At 31.2% G+C, this 19621-nt stretch overlaps 3 protein-coding genes across 5 annotated transcripts; 2 read left to right on the top strand and 1 right to left on the bottom strand.

The window, feature by feature from the left end:
- Positions 1 to 552: 552 nt before the first annotated feature.
- On the top strand, positions 553 to 3088 carry LOC125069267 (ER membrane protein complex subunit 8/9 homolog). Of its 2 annotated transcripts, XR_007119830.1 has the most exons (6): positions 553 to 863; positions 991 to 1140; positions 1236 to 1341; positions 1664 to 1825; positions 2109 to 2283; positions 2615 to 3088. XR_007119830.1 is itself a non-coding variant. In XM_047678701.1 (5 exons), exons 1-5 carry the CDS (start codon positions 651 to 653, stop codon positions 2159 to 2161), a joined length of 684 nt encoding a protein of 227 aa, XP_047534657.1. In that variant the 5' UTR covers positions 553 to 650; the 3' UTR covers positions 2162 to 2297. The 2 variants fall into 2 exon arrangements, 1 of the variants encoding a protein (XP_047534657.1); XM_047678701.1 differs by lacking the exon at positions 2615 to 3088 and having other exon boundaries at positions 2109 to 2297.
- Positions 3063 to 15830, bottom strand: LOC125069266 (alanine--glyoxylate aminotransferase 2, mitochondrial). 2 transcript variants are annotated; one of them, XM_047678700.1, is made up of 17 exons: positions 15694 to 15830; positions 14464 to 14546; positions 13753 to 13937; positions 13485 to 13608; positions 12800 to 12988; positions 10163 to 10291; positions 9876 to 10028; positions 9542 to 9763; positions 9061 to 9306; positions 8929 to 8970; positions 6960 to 7088; positions 6715 to 6874; positions 5816 to 6030; positions 5017 to 5123; positions 4560 to 4700; positions 3672 to 3986; positions 3063 to 3343 (listed from the first exon to the last, which is right to left on the bottom strand). In XM_047678700.1, the coding sequence occupies exons 1-17, from the start codon at positions 15764 to 15766 to the stop codon at positions 3217 to 3219; spliced, it is 2640 nt and encodes an 879-aa protein (XP_047534656.1). In that variant the 5' UTR covers positions 15767 to 15830; the 3' UTR covers positions 3063 to 3216. The 2 variants fall into 2 exon arrangements, with proteins under 2 accessions (XP_047534656.1, XP_047534655.1); XM_047678699.1 differs by lacking the exons at positions 3063 to 3343; positions 3672 to 3986; positions 4560 to 4700; ... (3 more) ...; positions 6960 to 7088; positions 15694 to 15830 and adding an exon at positions 14651 to 14683 and having other exon boundaries at positions 8852 to 8970.
- Positions 15831 to 16421: 591 nt separating this feature from the next.
- On the top strand, positions 16422 to 18792 carry LOC125069166 (translocon-associated protein subunit alpha). The gene is made up of 5 exons (XM_047678561.1): positions 16422 to 16610; positions 17143 to 17334; positions 17630 to 17907; positions 18067 to 18307; positions 18423 to 18792. The coding sequence occupies exons 1-5, from the start codon at positions 16550 to 16552 to the stop codon at positions 18491 to 18493; spliced, it is 843 nt and encodes a 280-aa protein (XP_047534517.1). The 5' UTR covers positions 16422 to 16549; the 3' UTR covers positions 18494 to 18792.
- The last annotated feature ends 829 nt before the right edge of the window (positions 18793 to 19621 follow it).

The raw sequence follows: 19621 nt of genomic DNA, 5'->3' as shown, positions 1-19621 counted from the left end.
TGACATTAGCAACTAGACGTTGACAGTGATTTGTTATGACGTAGGATGTTATCTATTAAATAATATAATGATAACTTTAGGTGCAAATTTAGTATGAGTACATTCAAATTCAAATTACTTAATTCAATGTAGAAGCATTACACTTACTTATTGATAGTCAGATTAAAAATTACCACCGGTTCGGAAAATGAAACATCCTGACCTGCGAAGAACCGGCGCAAGAAACTCGGCGGGTCTTTTTTTTTGCGAAACTAATTAAATACATATTTTGAATATGAATAGAAATAGCCAGGCGGCAATCGTTTGATTCCCAAGGTGTGCTATCATTACTACGTGAGTTTAATACTTGTGTCGTGTAAAAGAAAATATACGTTTTAATAAATGTATCTAAACTAAACATAATTCATACTTCTACACATTATATATTTGTTTTAATTTGTTAAATTATTACAATTACAGCGTTTGTCAAGTGTAATTTTTACTCTACATATGTACATGTAGGTATGTCATTGAAAATTTGACATTTGTTAGTGACAACTGACATTAATATTACTCTGCTGAATGCTGATTCTGCATAAGATTACCAATTATTTATAATTAACTTTATTTTACATTCCATACATCTATTATCAATTAAAAAGTAATTAAAAATGGGCGAGGTATCGTTAGAAACATCCGCCTATGCAAAATTAATACTACATGCGGCGAAATATCCGCATTGTGCTGTGAATGGAGTACTTCTTGCTGATGGTACTAAAATAAGATCGGGAGCCAAAAATCAAGACTTAGATATTGTGGATACGGTGCCATTGTTCCATCATAGTCATTATTTATCTCCAATGGCAGAAATTGCCCTCACACAGGTAACATTTTAAATGCTTATTACCATAGCTTGACAAACAAACTGTAATTATAGTTTAATTCATATTTATTATTAATTTAGTCTTATTTCTGAGCAATTGAATAACATTTTATTCTTATTAATTGTAGATAGAGACAATAGCCCAGGCTGATAACAGAGTTATAGCTGGTTATTATGCTGCCTGTGAGAATTTCCGAGATAATACAGTTGAAAAGTGTCCAGGACAAAAGATCGCTGAAAAGATTGTTGAACATTTTCCATCAGCTGTCTTCATAGTTGTAAGTCTACCATAAAAAAATATTATAATTAATAACAAACAATTATGTGTTTTAAAGAAACACTTACTATATTTCTTATTAAATATTTTATTTAGATTGACAATAAAAAGTTTGTGCAACATTTGGAGACTCCAGCTATAAAGCTACACAAGTACACCGAAGGAAAATGGAAGCCAAAGGATGCCAACAAAGTGCTGTTCCGTATGTATATCTTCTTTTATCTATATATATATCTATCTATATATCAAATAAAATTTAGTGTTATATTAATTAATGTAAATTGTTATTAATAAATTAATGTTGGTTTTATTTAGTTACATCTTTGCCAAATAACAAATTAAAAACAATGATATTTTTTTTTATTGTATACTTAATATTCTTAAAATTTAAATTTTAATAAATAATTTGCTTTACTATTTTAGTCAATTTAATTTTAAATTAATTGTTTCAACTGTTATGTCATTCAGCCATTTAGGGAAATTATAATAACAATAAAATATAAAAAGTTCTTATATGTTTTCAGAAACACCATATGTATTGGAAACTGTTTCGCACTTACTACAGCGTGGTGTACAGAAGGACCTTATAGATTTCGACAACTACTTGGATGATCTCTCACAGGATTGGACTAATCTAGGCATTGAAAAACTTATTGCCAGTATAAATGCATCAAACTCCATTGATTGTAAGGAAAAGGCATATTAACATATGGTATATTGTATTAGTTAATAATCAACCTTTTATATATCTTTTGGGTTAGGCAATCAATATTACCTATAACTGGGTAAAGTTTTAAACAATATACTTATGAATATACATAATCAATTATTTTCCAAATGAAATGAATGTATTTTAATGTTTGTGTAGAAATGGCCACTAGGTTTGTAAAAGGTTTATATAAAGGTACTAATTCTTTTGTATGCAATCTATAATCAACTAATTGTACAGTATTGCTATCTCTTTCTTAGGTATGGGATTTGAAAAGGATACCGAGTCTCACTTCCAGGAACTTAAATACTGATTAAAGTCAGAATAGCTTGTATGTCTGTAATCTGAATGATCATTGACTGATGGCAGCCAATCATGCAAGAGCGACGAATGAGTCACCTTTTAAACTAAATTTTATCTAAATATATTATCTAGATAGCCGAGATGGCCCAGTGGTTAGAACGCGTGCATCTTAACCGATGATTTCGGGTTCAAACCCAGGCAGGCACCACTGAATTTTCATGTGCTTAATTTGTGTTTATAATTCATCTCGTGCTCGGCGGTGAAGGAAAACATCGTGAGGAAACCTGCATGTGTCTAATTTCAACGAAATTCTGCCACATGTGTATTCCGCCAACCCACATTGAAGCAGCGTGGTGGAATATGCTCCAAACCTTCTCCTCAAAGGGAGAGGAGGCCTTTATCCCAGCAGTGGGACATTTACGGGCTGCTAATGCTAATAAAAAATGCTAATAATATTATCTAGACTCATTGAAAGCTACAGATTATAAAAGCCAAATATTACCTAGACTCATTGAATACAACAGATTATATCCAAATAAGTTAATCCTGGTTTAACCAATAATCAAAAACTGGAGTATAATAAAGAGATTGTTACAAAAGAGTCAGTACCACTGTATGTTGTATAACCCTTAAACAAAATAAATGTAAAATGGTATAGGTAAAAAATATTGTTTAATTTCTGGGAGAATTGTTATATTATTTGACTTATATTATGTCGATGAGACACGTTTAGTAGATTTATTTTAGTTATTATTGATTGTTTTGTTAAAGGACTGTTTTCACTGAGAATGGAATTACATATTGGCATTTCTTTGATAATATAGAAAATTATTCTATAACATTCTAGAATGTATTATGAAAATTAACGATGAAATCATTGTCAGTTTCCATGAATTGGTTTCAAAATATTATAAAGCTAAAGACATTTCAATAGGGTACAATGGAAATTACTTTACATAATATGAATGTATAATTATAATAGCTGAATATTTAAATAGTGTATTTATAAAGCATTTATATGTAAAAATGAAACAAAATTTATTATTTTTAGTCAAATTATTTATATCACACAACATTATTAAAGTAATCTTCTATCAACTTCTTACATTTATTAATACCTCCCAAGTCACCGGCTTTCCCTTGAAATTTACCATTCTTAAAGGCTCCTTTACATTTTAGTAAATCAGTTATTCTGAAAATAATAACAAGAAAAGTTTTATGTTATTGTTCAAACTGGAACATATCAATACTATGCAGTGCTGTGTTAATAACAAAACAGCACTAAGTAAATCTAAATTTTCACCTTTATCAGTTCTTATGTATGAATTTAAAAAGCGATCAGCGGTAATTAAAATCAATTTTTCTTTGTGTTTAATATCTGCCCTTTTTGTATGAAATGTAATTACGTAAAATGAGAAAGTATTAGCAATCCAAATTGCAAGCAAAACTATTATTGTGAAAACAACTGTGGAATTAATTTATTAATGGACTAGTTAGCCATTACATTTAAAGACACTTACTGTTGTCCTAAGGCTTTGAAGTCACTTTCTGCACCCTGTATAATAATTTGACCTTCTTTTGGCTTATCCTGGTCTTCGGATGCGACAAAAACAAATATGTCTTCATTTTCCAAACCCTTACAGATGGCTCGGTTGAAGTCAGGGTTAGCCTCCTTTTTAAACATAAATAAATATTTTGGTGTTGGTTGAGTATTTCTTATTTTGTCAACTTCATATTGCGCTAACTCTGACAAGACATTTTGTAAATTCTTATTTGTTATTTTCAAGTTTCTCTGTAGTTTAGACACTAATTCTTCATGTTTCACTGGTTCATTTCTGTAAAGATTTTTTTTTTATACAGTTTTATATTTTTAGTTTATAGAGTTTGTTTGAGGGAGGGTATATATACTTTTTTTTAATGAATTTTATTCAAGAGGTTTGCGGAGAAGCAACTAGAAAAGAGAGCCTTATCATCCTATATACCTATTACAAAATTATGATGGTGAAAACCACCCTTAATATTGTCTCTGATAAATGGTCTATACTCAATCAGCATTACATAATATTAAACGCCATGTTTTCACTAATCCATAACGAATACCATAGATTATTCAAGAGCTTGACTAATAATATCGCTTCAATTTATCATTTTATAAGTTTGTCTTTGCTCCTCCTCTGGTTGGAACACGTTATCATTCTGTATAAAATTTAATATCGGTTTTTTGTTTTTCTTGTTGTGGCTCGTGTTTTTATTTCTTTAAGTTATATATGTAAATTAAAATAAATTAGTTGTACCTATTCTTATATAATAATATCGCTGTAATGGTTTTAAAAGTGTTTCGCACAGAATAGGATTTTATGTTTTAATTTTTATTTGATTCTAAATTGTAAAATGATATTGGTACTTACTTCAATAATCCTATTAGAGCCTTCTCCCTGTCCAACATCCTTTGGAAGGATTTTGTAACACGATTACCTACAAGGAACCTGAGATTTGTCTTGCCTTTCTTCCCCGGTTCGACGCCTAATAGTTTTATCATTTGCAACTGACTGAAAAAAGTGTATTAGTTACGTAATTTTATATTGTTTTTACTTAAAGCTGCGCCCGCGACTTTAAACGCATTTGAATTTAATAAAAACTTTATCAGTTATCTGCCAGTGAAAGTCCCGTCAAAATCAGTCTAGCCGTTCCATGAGTAGCCGGAACAGACAGACAAAAATTGAAAAGATGCTATTTTGATAAATATGTACCGTGTATACGTACAATTGCATACACATGCATTTAGTAGGTATATTTTGATTTTATACCGACCGGTTACCGCAAAGCACTCCCACTAATCTAGTCTTTTCCTCAATTAAGGTATACCTTAAATTAGTAACGTGTGTTCCACAGCACATATTCTCGTCAATATCACCGATGCATATCACGCGTATTGTATCCATGCAGTCTTTTGGCAGCCCTCTTGTGTGTGCCTGAAAATATATTACAAAAAAAAAAAGTGCAAACATTAGGGTGTGTCACAGCGATGATTTTGTGGGTACACGACACACTTGCACGACAATCTTAACCGAAAATATATCCAGTGGTTTAAATCCGTAGCGAAATTTCATGTCTTTAATTTGAACTTCTACTTCGTCTGGTGCTCAACGAGGAAAACAAGTATAATAAGCTCCAAAATTTCTCTTCAAAGGAGTCTGGTACTGTGTCTACTGTTATATATATTGGAAGATTTCCGGCAAGGTTATATCTAGCTAAATCGAAATGGCTCTGTAGTGGAACAAGCTCTAAAACTCCAGCATGTGATAAGAGGCATGTGCCTAGCAGTGGGACTTTCACAGGCTGTTGTCTTATAAATAGACAAATTGCAAATATACATAGAGTTTATGTATCACATATTATATTTAAAGAGAATTACAAGTCAATATCATCAAACATAATACAGATTCGTATGGAATTTAACTGGTGGAAAGAAAAACTACTGAGTTTTGTGACGGTTCTTCTCGAATCTACATTCTGAACCGGTGATAGCTTTACATTTATAATTTATAACTGTACTGTATCATTACCATTCAAAAGAACGAATATAAAAAACGATTTATGAAGCCTCACTCAGCCTAATATGAAACCTGATGATGAATAAAATTTTAAAAATATTTATAATTACCTCATTTAAATCAGGATCATTTGCTTTTAAAAATTTGACTGTGACAGGTGTGGCCGAACGTATGTGTTTGTTGCACTGTTCTTCAACAACCTGTACCGTTTCATCACTGACGGATGTTGAATCAAGCTCAACGAAACATTCATCGGCACCCAACCACCAGCTGGTCGTGGGTAAACTGTGATCTCTTTCCAATATTGCAGATAATAAATGTTGACCTGTAACCTTGGTATATTAAACAGTGATGTAAGTTTTCACTCCATCTTAAGCACGACAAGCGGCTGGATGCAACTAATCTGGCGATCTACTCTCCACAAAATACTTTTAAGACACTTTTTCGGGCACCTCACCAATGGTCCAAGACTTGACCATAATTGATGAGGCGCCCTTATTTTTTTCGACCTGTGTTTTAAGACGGGCCTGTAAGTTTTATATGTATAATAAAATAACAGCTTAAGCACTGGAGCAGTTAAACTTTACTGCTTTATTTTCCTCATCACCTGAATCCCAATCTTAAATTGAACTAGTAGTTCCTGAAATTGGCGAGTTCAAGTTTTTCGGCTTTATATATTAAAATAGATATGAATGATATGATATGGATATCTTAAGCAGATAATTGGACAATCAGTAAGAATTAAGTCCACTTGCCAATATCTAATAATGTAAAAAATTTTCAAATGGATAGTAGCCATAACATCCTTAAACCTATAACCGGGTTGTATGTCCTCAGAAATTCTCAGTGTTCCCTTTGACTATGGACTCGACACCCACACGGTGAATCCGTGGAATGCTAAGTTCATCTCTTATTATATAAATGGCTGGGCTTCGCAGTTTAAATATAGACTATTTACATGAAAAGCAAGAATTTTACATTCATGTAAGCATAACAGTTGTGAACATACCTGAATGTTGCTGCATATGGTCAAACCGTCTCGACCAATCAATTTTCTGTACTACATCCGTACCAATTTCAATTGGTTGCTGGGTAAAATGAATAGCTTGATCTCCTTTCCGAAGCACTTGCAATACTTCTACATCATTTAACCAGCCTAAATCAAAAGGCTGCAAGTTTTATAATAAAAATTATACTTTTATATTTTGTAATGATGTCTTTATATTTTATAATCTGTTTAAAACATATATATACCTGGCCTCCGCCTGCTGGGAAGAGTATTGTATTCTCTAAGGTTATTTGGAAACCTTCAAATTTGGACACCTTTCCATATTCAACTATTGGCTCCTTAGTTTCTTCGCATTTAATTACTTTGGAAGTGAACTATTGGAATATAATAATATTTATTTATATGATATAAAAAAATTATATACATAGAAGATCTAATATTTCAAGTGTATTTAAGAAATAGGAAATTACGAAATTACATCATTCAAGTTTAAATTAAATAAACTGTAAAATTATCTAATTGATTTAATTAATCATACTTTATTTACAATAACAGGCAATTATTGCAACAATTACAATATATTTTTAAATATATTTATTACCCAAGGCTTTCAATTATTGGTTTTGGTAATGAATCAGGCAAATAATGAAAACCTTTATCTTTTTTATGTATACATAATCTTCTTTTTATATACTTTATAGCTCAGATTATAAAATAAAAGTAATGTTGAGCACTCAGAATACAATAAAGTAACAAATGTTCAAAGTGTTGTCACTTTAATTATTGTTTTTGTTAATTCATTGTTTCACACAGAATTTATCTTGCTTTTATTAAATAACTATAATATTCTACGCTTTAAATGATCTCTTTATGAATATACATAGATAGTACATTCATAATAATATAATTTAATTGTTAGATTACACAGTGCAGTTATCAATGATAAGTCAATTTAATTTTGTTATAGCTATTACTTTATAAGTTTTCTTAGCCACAAAAATATATTTTTTATTTATCAATATTTCCCTGCTTTTATTTATTCTTTGGGAGGGTTCTCATGAAATACAATATAAAGTATATTGGACTAATTTTAAGAAATTAAAATAAATAATTACAAGTATTGAATAGGCAGGCTTAAGGTTACCTCTGTAAGAAAACTATCTTCTTGACACTTAAATACCATTTTTAATATTACGTTTATCCCTTTATTTTTTAAAAAGTTATATATTTCGTTTTTTTTTAAAGCATATATTTATAGCAGGTACTGGACCTGTAGTCTGTATTGGTCACAATTCTATAAAGTAAGGTCTCGCTGTGTAACAAAATTAAAAAAAATACATTATTTTCATTACAGAAACTGAAACAACCAGCGACGAAAAAAAATTACTGAAATGATTATTTGACATAACAATTTTAACATTCAAATTTCATACTGACATTGACCGCTATTAATGCGTCTAGAAATGTTACGTCTAACAGTTTCAGTAAACTCTACTGAATAAACTGAATAAAAAAAGGTACATAATAATATAATATTTCTAATTCATATAAATTAAGCTAAAATTATAAGATTTCTGTTAGTTTTCATCAATTAGTATAAATTTAGAAAGTTAACATTTTAGCTTAAAGCTTCGGATAGATATTTCTCTAAATGATATAATAAGAAAGTGTGCTTGTGTCTTATTTGTTGAACGTGACTGAAGTATGTGATTATTGGTGTAAAATAAACAGTATTTTGATTTGATTTAGGAAAGGCTTTAGCAACCATAGAAGTTTCTGTTTTTGAGTACTTTTACCATTGAAATTAATAGCGACTATTGCAAAACACCTGATGACTTTTTTGGGATCATACATGTACTTGTCTAAGTAATGTTTCAGTCGAGAGTCGGAGCAGAAAATACGAATGTGAATTATCGGCACAAATATAAAGATCAACATATATAATTAGTTTGTACATAAATAAAGTTCCAATTATGATGTGATGTGTTAAGTTAATTATAATGTAAAAGTCTAACCAGGAGCAAATATCATTACAGGTCTGTTACATTGTAATAGTATTAAACGCCATGCCATGGTTAGAAAGGAATTCTTATCGAATTAATTAAATAAAAGAAAATATTGAATGTAGCATATTTTGTTTAATTTAAGGTCAAGCTATTTATTTTTTTTATAATTATTAAATACTTGATCCAAAACTGCTATGGCGAAATCGACATCTTTTTTGTTGATGCACATGGGCGGTTTTATTCTCAAAACCTGAAAATTTAATGACAGTCAGTAACAGATAGTTAAACATTAAACATTGATTCACATTACTTAATTTATTTTAGAGTTTTTAAAACTTACATTACGCCATCGTCCGCCAGTTCCAATTAGGATACCCAAATCTTTGATCGATTCCAGGATTTCACTTGCGTCACCCGAATTCAATGGCTGCTTCGTGCCCGGTTCTACTAACTCTAGTCCTATCATTAAACCTTTACCGCGAACATCACCGATCACAGGATAGGAGTTTTGTAAATCCATTAACTGTTCTAGAAAATATCGCCCAGTGTCTTTGCAGTTTTGTTGTAGTCCTTCCTCTTCAATAACCTGAATGTATCAAAGACAATATCTTTATTCATGTAGCGCTGAGGAGAACTGGTGAAAATGATCAGCCAGTTTTTTTTGTTACAAAATGATTTTTATAATAAGTATCAATAAAAGTTTCGCTTTTTATTATTAAAGATCACACACACAGCGTTCACACTATTTTGTAATAATGATACTATATACAATTATTTAAACAGAATTATTAAATAATTAGTTCCTAGTTATATACATTTACCTCCAAAACAGCTTTCCCAACAGCAGCGGCCATTGGATTACCTCCAAAAGTATTAAAATAAGAACTTTTGGTATGAGCTTCGGCTATTGCCTTTGTTGTGACAACCGCACCGAGTGGAAATCCATTACCGATTCCCTTAGCCAACGTGACTATATCTGGTTGGACACCATGGTTCTGGAAGCCCCAAAATGCGTCGCCTGTGCGACCAAAGCCGGTTTGCACCTGATAACAAAGAATATTTTAAAATCTAATCATCGACATGTTAACCATCAATGTTTTATTAATTCATTTTGATGAATTATATGATGACTCTAAAAGTATCAATGTTTTTTACCTCATCAGCAACAAAAAGACCTCCATGTTTCTTTATCAATTCAGCTGCTTTCTTAATATATCCCTTTGGAAACTGAACTGCGCCATTTACTCCCTGGATAGATTCCGCGAAGAATGCTGCAACTCTGCCAGCAGGCACTGAATTTTCTAAAAGCTGATGAAGTCAAATTATTATTACTGTTAAGATAAGTACTTATAACAAACCTTAGTTTTAATTTTAACCCAAAGGCTAAAGATATTGTGTAGTTGGTTCTTTGTTATGTACATGTACTGTTGTAGTATACGAACCTCTGAGAGTTGATGAACGTATTTATCAGAAGTCACGCAGTCACCTACGCAGGCGCACGAATTTTTCACCTGAGATATGGAGTCTCGGCAGCCACCCCAAATGCCTCTATAGGGATCTGGTAGCATTGCCTGCATACGTTTAATAATTAAAAGTAAAACACGATTTAATTCTCAGTGAAAGTGTATTGTAAAGATATATTTTAGTATGTAAGCTTTTAGATATTTCGCCAAATATGTCATTGCCATTAATATTCGATTATCGGAATCGAAAAGATAATTCGAAATCAAAACGGAAAAGTGATTATTAGAATCATATTAAAGTATGATACTTTGAAACTAACTTGTAAAGCAGTAAAGAAAAGTCCGGTTATAACTAACTAGCTGTTACCCGCGGCTTTGCCCGCGTAGAATATAAATATATTTACAAATTAACTTCAAAAATTACGTTAATGTAAGACCTCTTTATATACCACATTGGTGTGTATTTTAGCCCTTAGGGTATAATATTCAGAAACGCTTAAATACGTATCTACTCATTTTTAATCAGTAGCCCAAATATAAAGTTTCATGCTGCTAACTTCAAAAATGACGGACTTCCAGGCTATCCTGTATACGAAATGTCAACCCCTATTTCTCCCTTTAGGCGTAAAATATCCAAAAGCGCTTAAATGCGAATCAACTCTTTTTTTATCGGTAGCCTTAAAATAAAGTTTCCTACTTGTAACTTCAAAAATGACGGTCTTCCATATTCAACTATATAAAAAAAGACAACTCTTATTAAACCCCTTATAGGTTGAATATGCAGAAATGCTTAAATACGTATCTACTCACTTTTAACCAGTATCCCAAAAATAAAGTTTCATATTTTTAATTGAAAAAATGACGGACTTTCATAAAAAATTTACATCCCTTATTTCAGCCCCTCGGAGGTAGAATATTAAGAAACGTTTAAATATGTATTTACTCATTTTTAATCATTAACACAAAAATAAAATTTAATCCTTCAAACTAAAAAAATGACGGACTTCCAGACTAATCTATATAAGAAATGTCAACCCCTATTAAACCCATTAGAGGTAGAATATCGAGAAACCCTTTAATACGTATTTAATCATTTTAATCAGTATCCCAAAAATAAACATTCATGTTTTAACTTAAAAAATGACGGACTTCCATAAAAACTTGCAATCCTTATTTCACCGCCTTTGTGGTAGAATATCAAAACACGCTTAAATTCGTATTTACTAATTTTTAATTAGTATCCCAAATATAAAGTTTCATGCTTTTAACTTAAAAAAACTCCCATAAAAAATTTCAACACCTATTTCACCGCCTTAGTGGTAGATTATCTAGAAACGCTTAAATACATATCTAGTCATTTTTAATCAGTATCAAAAAAATAAAGTTTCGTGTTTCTAACTTAAAAAATTACGGACTATCATACATACTTTCATCCCTTGTTTCACCCCCTTAGGAGTAGAATATGCAGAAACGCTTAAATATTTATGTACTCGTTTTTAATAAGTATCCTATAAATAAAGTATTATGTTTCCAACTTAAAAAATGACGGACTTCCATACAAAAGTTCAACCCCTATTTCACCCCTTTAGGGGTAGAATTTCCAAAATTCCCTTCTTAGTGGGTGTCATGATATGTTAGTTTATAAGTGTACAGTCTAAAATATAAGTTTTATGCTTCTAGTCTAAAAATGACAATACTTTCAACAACTTACAACCTTTCATCCCCCTTTTCAACCCTTTACAGCATTTTTTCCAATTAAAACGCCTATGTCCTTTTCATGCACATAGACTATTTGTATACCAAATTTCATTTAAATCGGTCCAGTAGTTTTGGCGTTAAAGCGAGACAGACAGACAGAGTTACTTTCGCATTTATAATATTATATAGTATGGAAGTATGGATAGTATGGATTATTAGAAACAAAATACTATCCTTAATCCAAACAATACTATAAAGAAAACTATGACACCTAATTATAATTAATTTTATCTACATCCAAACTAAAATAAGTGTTAATAATTGTGAAATTATTAGAACCAAAATATTATCCTTAAAACAAAATTAAATAGTATTTAAAAAGTATTACTATACACGACGATATTATATCGCAAAAACAAATAACGCTGCATACAAACGCTCAGAAGGGAGCCGAAGGCGCGTCGATTTCGACCAAATTTGATTACCATAAAAACGGTTCTAGTGAGTTAATCTTAAAAGATAGACATATACTGTCGCAGACATTTTTTTAGATCATTTCAAGAGGAATAATTCTTTCATACATATATTTTTGATATATTCAACCGTTTTCGCAGCGCACGCAACGGAAGCCCTCAAGGATGAATAATTTTCCCCGCTTTTTTCACTTTTTCCATATTTTTTTTCGCTCCTAATAATTGCAGCGTGATGTTATATAGCCTAAAGCCTTCCTCGATAAATGGTCTATTCAACACAAAAAGAATTTTTCAATTCGAACCAGTAATTCCTGAGATTAGCGCGTTCAAACAAACAAACAAACAAACTCTTCAGCTTTATAATATTAGTATAGATATATATTTTTAAGGAAGGAATATTAAGGCTGTACCCTATTAATAATTAAAAAAAAAAACATATACTTACATGATGCATACCAGAGGGTACCGGAATGGGCATTCGGTAAGACTGCGTAGCTGTTAAGCCCATTACAGTACTGGAATACCCATGGTAACAGCTTTGTAACGATATGACGTCATTGCTGTTCGTGTAAGCCTTGGCAAGAAGTAATGCGAGATCGTTTGCTTCTGTACCGCTGTTTACTAGATATACTACCTAAGTTATAAAAAAGAGTTATAGTGAAACATAATTATATATAATATAATAGGTATGAAACGTGCAATTCTAACCGTGATATAAGTGAAACGATAGCGTTTTCGTTCTTTTTTCAATAATAATTTTTTTTTATGGTATTGGTTGGCGGACGAGAATATGGGCCACCTGATGGTAAGTGGTCACAACCGCCCATAGACAAAGGCGCTGTAAGAAATATTAACCATTCCTTACATCACCTATGCGCCACCTTGGGAACTAAGGTGTTATGTCCCTTGTGCCTGTGATTACACTGGCTCACTCACCCTTCTAACCAGAACACAACAATACAGTGTAATGTTATTGGGCGGTAGAATATCTGACGAGTGGGTGGTACCTACCCAGACGGGCTTGCACAAAGCCCTACCACCAAGAATTTAAACAATATCAAAATAATCTGACTTTTGACGCACGTACATGAGTTTCACTTACATCTTTAACGTAATCTTAATTAGATTACCTTTAAATCCCCAGGAAACTTAGCAATAAGTTTTTCAACGTATTCATAGATTTTCGGGTGTCTATAAATGTTCGTTACGTGCCAGAGACTGTCTATCTGTTCGTGCAGCGCAGCTGATACTTTACTAAAATAAAAATAAAAATGTATTTAAGAATTAATCTCATATTTATATATACATTTTACTTACATAATCGTCCTACAAAATTAACGTTGCAACAAAGTCTTACGAAATGTAACGAAGGAATTATAACAAATATTTCAAACTCACGGGTGGCAATGGCCTACCGATACTGTTACGATTCCTCCAAAGAGGTCGAGGTATCGTCTTCCATCGTGGTCGAAAAGCCATTGCATGTGTCCCTGATGAAGCACCAATGGTCGCTTGTAGATATTAAATATAGCTGGTGCTATGTGATCTGCTTTTATTTTGTCCGTCTTCTGGAAAGATGGACCCTACGAACAAAATAATTGAAAAACTATCAATGTCCTTGACGTATTATATTGCATTTATATATCTGAGTTAGAATATATCCTTAAGAAATGATGCACGTGTGTCCCGTGGAAACTAAGTAAATCTGCTGGTTTGGTACCTGATTGTTTCATTTTTATTGTTTGATGTCCAATCGGACTATAAGCGTAAAGAAATACTGTCTGCATTTATTAGTAAGTATAAACAGCCCTTGCGTTAGTTGGTGTCCGTTATGCCCCATATGTCCAAAATGAGCTTGGATAACATCATCATTGTATTTACGTGTTGATAGCTTGTACAAGAATGTCTGGGTGGGTGCCACCATTTTATCACATAGACTATGAATATACTTATAATGTTCTAAATCCCAAGATTGGTGGGGCATTGACGATGGGTGGATGATATTTCTTGCAGTGCTTATGTGTATTGGCAGTAAGAACCACTTACCAGGTGGCTAATTTGTCCGTCTGGCTACCTATTTTAAATAACTGGAAAATATTGAATACTTACTGAATAGGTTTTTGGCTTAAAGTCACATTTTGGAAAGGCTGTTGAAAGCTGCCTTGTTAATATTTTGTAGGAATTTCTTGTTACTGTAACATAGAAAAATAAAATAACAAATTAAGATGACAAAAGATTTTTTACAAAATTTTAAAAGTAATCCCCTCGAAACAAAAACATTGCTTTCTATCGATACCTCTGTTCGCCATTACTGTTTATTGGCACTGTGACCGTAAGACTACAATAGAATTTAATTAAATTTGAATTACTACCCGTGACCTTTGACTTCCGAATATATTATCGTAATACAATATATATTATTAAGGCGCATTTGGCATAGTCACTTAATATATGTATATTTTTAGATTTTTATTACTTATTAACAAATATTATTTTACTGTTTTGAGTGAAATTCTTCGATCATTATGAGAATAACTATTCTTATTTATTAATTTAATATTAAACACAATTCTACTTTATTGTGGCATGGTGAACGTTCTTCTATTCTTTTTATTTTAAATTAAAGTCCAGCCATAGATTAGTACTAAAATATACTTAAATATTCAGTCAACCTTATGAACGACAAAGCTATAAATAAAATTATCGTGCAAAAGTAAAGACAATGTTTTTTTATTATTTTGTCACAGTATGTCAAAGTTTTACTTATGCGATAATAGGAGTTTTAATCAAAACCGCGTAATAATAATCTTTGTTTATAAGCATTGAACTTAATATTTAAGACAGATGACCTCACAGTAGATTTATAGAGTAAATTGATAAAGATTATAGGTACCTACATACTAAATATAAATTTGATATTTACTACAAATTGAAATTATATTAAAATTATAAATAGTTTGTTGCGACGTAAACAGTAAATTGATTTTAATAAGCTATTGTTGAGATTGAGGTGATATATCATCTGAAAGTACGTGGTATCCACCATCCACGGTGTTGATGGTTAGGGCTTTTAGCTTAGGGCTAGTTCTAAGGGAGGGTATCCACTATCCAAGATTACGTCGCTGGGGTCTCGACAAGAGAAAAGCCCCCACAATAGGGTATAGTAAGTAAGCTTAATATAGATATACATAGATAAATACAAATATTTCTTTATATCTATTTCTTTATATCTATCTAGATCTTCATATTGCTTTTTATGCTGTTAAGATAATTTAATTAGATCCACAAAAAAAATTTGATGTACCCGATTGCAAATTGGAATTAAAAATAATTAGGCGCCTTCACTACTTTGTGGGGCAACTGGGCCTAGAAATCTCAAAATCCGCCTCTGCCTACGCTTGATCGATTCCATAGACCCTTTTTGTGTTGAGGATAGCAATCACACGGGTTTTAGAAGGTCCCACAATCCCCATGCCGCTTACAGAGATACCTATCGGAGATTTCCATAGCTAACTTTCTATCATCTAACGTACGAAGCTTAGGCTGTATACGTAAGTAAAAGAATAAAGCACTATTACAATAAACAATAATATTAACAATTTATCATAGAAAGATTTGCTTTTACGTTTTGTTATTTACTATATATAAAGCGCACATTTGTAGTCTTGACATTATATAACTCTATAATTATTTTTATAATAACTATTTTACTTTGATTACAATTGTAGTTTAAGTTATAAATATACAACAAGTATAACTTAAACATATATAACATAAACAATAAACACACATAGGTAGATATGATGCTGAAAAATACTCATATCTCTTACTATAACAAAACCGATAATATGTAAAATACGATTTTATTGTATTTTTATAAAAAAAAATTGGACAAGATAATATTAAATTTTAATTCTAATTATAAATCTATTTTAAAACCCATTTAAACAGTATTATAGAAATTATGCGAATATACATTTAAAACGGTAAAATATACGATTTATTATTTAGAGCACTGTCGCACTAGTGACAAGTGTTCCTTCCACGTCAATCGAGTTGGATATAAAATTGGCATTGGTGAGATTAAGTTTACGCGGTGGTGGCCGTATTGTGTCGAGTGAAGTGAATGGCCCTTAGTCACCTCTAGATATTGACTTGTTTTCTTTAAAAGTCTTAAAATAAAAACTTATAAAAAATGAAACTAATTTATCTCATGTTATTGGTTTTACCAGCGGCATTGCTTTGCTTCCAAAGTGGTAAGTATTATGCTACATTTTAATAGAAAGTATTTGCGGAATTACGTGGCATTGCATTCGTTTTATTTTAGAAAGAAAGTTCCTATAAATACATTGACATTTGATATTTTAATAGTAATTATTACTCGAATGAAATTATTAGGTAAATTATGAATATATTTTTAATATAATATGGTAAATATGTAAAGTTCCTTTTTATACTTTAAATACATATTATGCTTAAATTATAAGTTAAGCTATATTAAATCATCATTACTCGTAAAATACAATATATAATTTGAACATTTGATTTCATTTTGGTGTCATATAACTGAATGTACATCCAGATTGATCAATGAACTACATCCCTATATATTTCCCTAATACACTATGTGATTTATTTTATTTACATTAAGTCAGATAATAGGTATACATCTGTTTTATTGTATAGTATATATCAACATGAATTAATTAGTAAAATTCTGATATAACATATGTTAATACAAAATACATAATCAAATGAGATTTTATATTGGATAATATTTGATTTCAGCCAATACAATCCTTGTTCGGGCAGATGAAGATGAATTAGATGATGTAGTCGACATTGAAGGTGAAGATAACCAGGTTGTTGGTGAAGATGCACTAGGAGATGACGATGACTCAGTAATAAAGTCTTCACAGGATGTAGATACAAGCATTCTATTCATTAAACCAATCTCCAGTTATGGTGATGTGGCATTCGGTAAGTGTTGAATGAAAGTAGTTTTATTCATAAAAAGATTTTCATCGAGCTCAACATACTCATTACACTCATATTTCTTTAGATGAGTTTAGATATGTTTTAAGCGGTAATAAGTTAGAAAGAGGGCAATTAATGTGTTGTCAAGATAAGTTATTACAATTTTGTGTAATTAAACAAATTTTCAAATCACATGTGACTTTCTAAATAATTGCAACAATTTCAAATCAAATTAGTACCTAATTTACAGTTAAAATTTAACAGTAGATTAACCTTCAATTTAAAATTATAATTTCAGATCTTCAAGCAGGATTTCCTGTAGAGTTCCTCGTTGGTTTCGTCAACAAAGGCTCAGAGGATTACATTGTTGAAACAATGGAAGCATCCTTCAGATACCCCATGGATTACACATACTACATTCAGAACTTCACAGCACTGCCTTATTACAGAGATGTGAAGCCAAAACAAGAGGCCACATTCGCTTATTCTTTCATCCCTAGTGAGTCTTTTGCTGGCAGACCTTTTGGACTCAATATCCAGCTGAACTACAGGGATTCCAGTGGAAACTTCTACCAGGTATTTAATATGTATAAAATTGATATGTCTATGAAAGTAAACATTAAAAATGATTTTATAATTTAACACATTATTTTTTTGGATTGGAGTGACCTTAAAAAAAACCTTAATACTATATCTAATAGTAATTACTTATAATTTATGTTATGTTATCAATAGGAGGCCGTATACAACCAGACTGTGAATATTGTCGAAGTATCTGAAGGCTTGGATGGAGAAACCTTCTTCCTCTATGTATTCCTTGGAGCAGCATGTGTGCTAGCTCTGGTACTCGGTCAGCAAGCTCTATCATCCCTCGCCCGCCGTCGCTCTCCTCGTGCTGCTCCTAAGCCCCTAGAGACTGGTACAGCTAATGATGTCGACTATGACTGGCTGCCCAAAGAAGTTGTAAACCAGCTTAGTAAGTACAGGAAAATAAAACATTAAAAATAACAAAAAACACAAAGAAGTGTTTTTTTTTTAACTTCTTATTAACTCATAAATATGATATAATTTAATATTTTTTTTTGTTACAGAAAAATCACCTAAAACACCCAAACAGTCACCACGCTTGAGGAAAGCGAAAAGATCTGCTGGTGATGATTAATTTCTAGCTCTTAGTTATTAACTTAGGAACACCAACATTTGCCTAAAAGTAGGCTAAGATGTGTATGCGTTAAAACAAATAAAATAGGACTAGACAATATTAATTTCTTTGTCTGTGAAAAAAATCTCTAGTGTTGTCCCTTTGTGGTCTATTCCTATTTTGTATTGTTAAGTGAAGAGACTGTGTGGATTTTAGTTGCTGAAAGTGTCGAGTAAATTAAGGAACAAATAGTGTGGACAGCTTTGTAATAACGATTGCGATTATGAGAAGACATTATTTAATAAAAAACGTTAATTTTTTATAATGTTTTATTTATAACAAAAAAATCATGGTTTTTGTACAAGAAACAGAAACATGAAATTTTAAAATTATTGATATTATACTATACATATAAGAATACATTTATAAGAATAATGTTGATATTTAATTATTTTTTTTATTAATTTCCATACCCCAGTAAAATATGACTTAAAATATGAATATTAAATATGCCCAAAAATTAAGGTCCTATAATCCATAATATTTGATCAGTCTTAAATAAATATATATACATATTTTAAAATGAGATCATACTAATTATCCATCCTGACATGCATGGTTACAATTCATATTTTACCTTAAGATAAAATATATGAGACAAATTCAACCAAGGGATTCATACAAATTATTTAACATAAAATTGCACTTTGTAGTGCAAACATCAGGCCATATTTCGGAATATACTGGTCAAATTACAAGTTTTCCAAAATAAATTTTATATTTTGAGTCAATACAATAAAAAATAAGATGTATATAAAAACAATTTTTATTCAATGTACAGTATGTATGTGAAAATGTATTTCTTAAAAATAATATCTTTTAAATGTAAATCTCCGTGTTGTCGAACGGTAAAATTTCCAACGATGCTTAGGCAGGTCGATACCGGTCGATGGCTGCTATTTTGTAGCGAAGATTTTATTTCAAATGCCTCTGAGAAGTCGGTTTATTGTTATATACTTTAAATTTTAGATAACCCTACAGAAAAAAGGAATTAGACCAGAATGGCGTGGAGGCCAGTTTATGCCAGGGAAAATTTCGAAGTCTTGGCAAAGACGTAATGGACGTGTGCGAGGTTACCCCGACCTGGTG

The sequence above is a fragment of the Vanessa atalanta genome, chromosome 15, assembly GCF_905147765.1.
Source record: "Vanessa atalanta chromosome 15, ilVanAtal1.2, whole genome shotgun sequence".
NCBI classification, from domain to species: domain Eukaryota; kingdom Metazoa; phylum Arthropoda; class Insecta; order Lepidoptera; family Nymphalidae; genus Vanessa; species Vanessa atalanta.
Note: the sequence above shows the minus strand (reverse complement) of the source record. Positions and strands in the feature narration are given on the sequence as shown.

Bases quoted from the DNA above. Each gene is read 5' to 3' on its own strand.
- LOC125069166 (XM_047678561.1), top strand. From the start codon at position 16,550: ATGAAACTAATTTATCTCATGTTATTGGTTTTACCAGCGGCATTGCTT. The intron at 16,611-17,142 runs GTAAGTATTATG...ATTTGATTTCAG, and splicing joins ATTGCTTTGCTTCCAAAGTG to CCAATACAATCCTTGTTCGG. The intron at 18,308-18,422 runs GTAAGTACAGGA...TTTTTGTTACAG, and splicing joins AGAAGTTGTAAACCAGCTTA to AAAAATCACCTAAAACACCC.
- LOC125069267 (XM_047678701.1), top strand. From the start codon at position 651: ATGGGCGAGGTATCGTTAGAAACATCCGCCTATGCAAAATTAATACTA. The intron at 864-990 runs GTAACATTTTAA...TATTAATTGTAG, and splicing joins CAGAAATTGCCCTCACACAG to ATAGAGACAATAGCCCAGGC. The intron at 1,826-2,108 runs GTAAGGAAAAGG...TCTCTTTCTTAG, and splicing joins TGCATCAAACTCCATTGATT to GTATGGGATTTGAAAAGGAT.
- LOC125069266 (XM_047678700.1), bottom strand. From the start codon at position 15,766: ATGGAATCGATCAAGCGTAGGCAGAGGCGGATTTTGAGATTTCTAGGC. The intron at 12,989-13,484 runs GTAATCTAATTA...TTTATAACTTAG, and splicing joins AGTTTCCTGGGGATTTAAAG to GTAGTATATCTAGTAAACAG. The intron at 7,089-8,928 runs GTCGATTTCGCC...ATATTCCAATAG, and splicing joins TGTGCATCAACAAAAAAGAT to TTCACTTCCAAAGTAATTAA.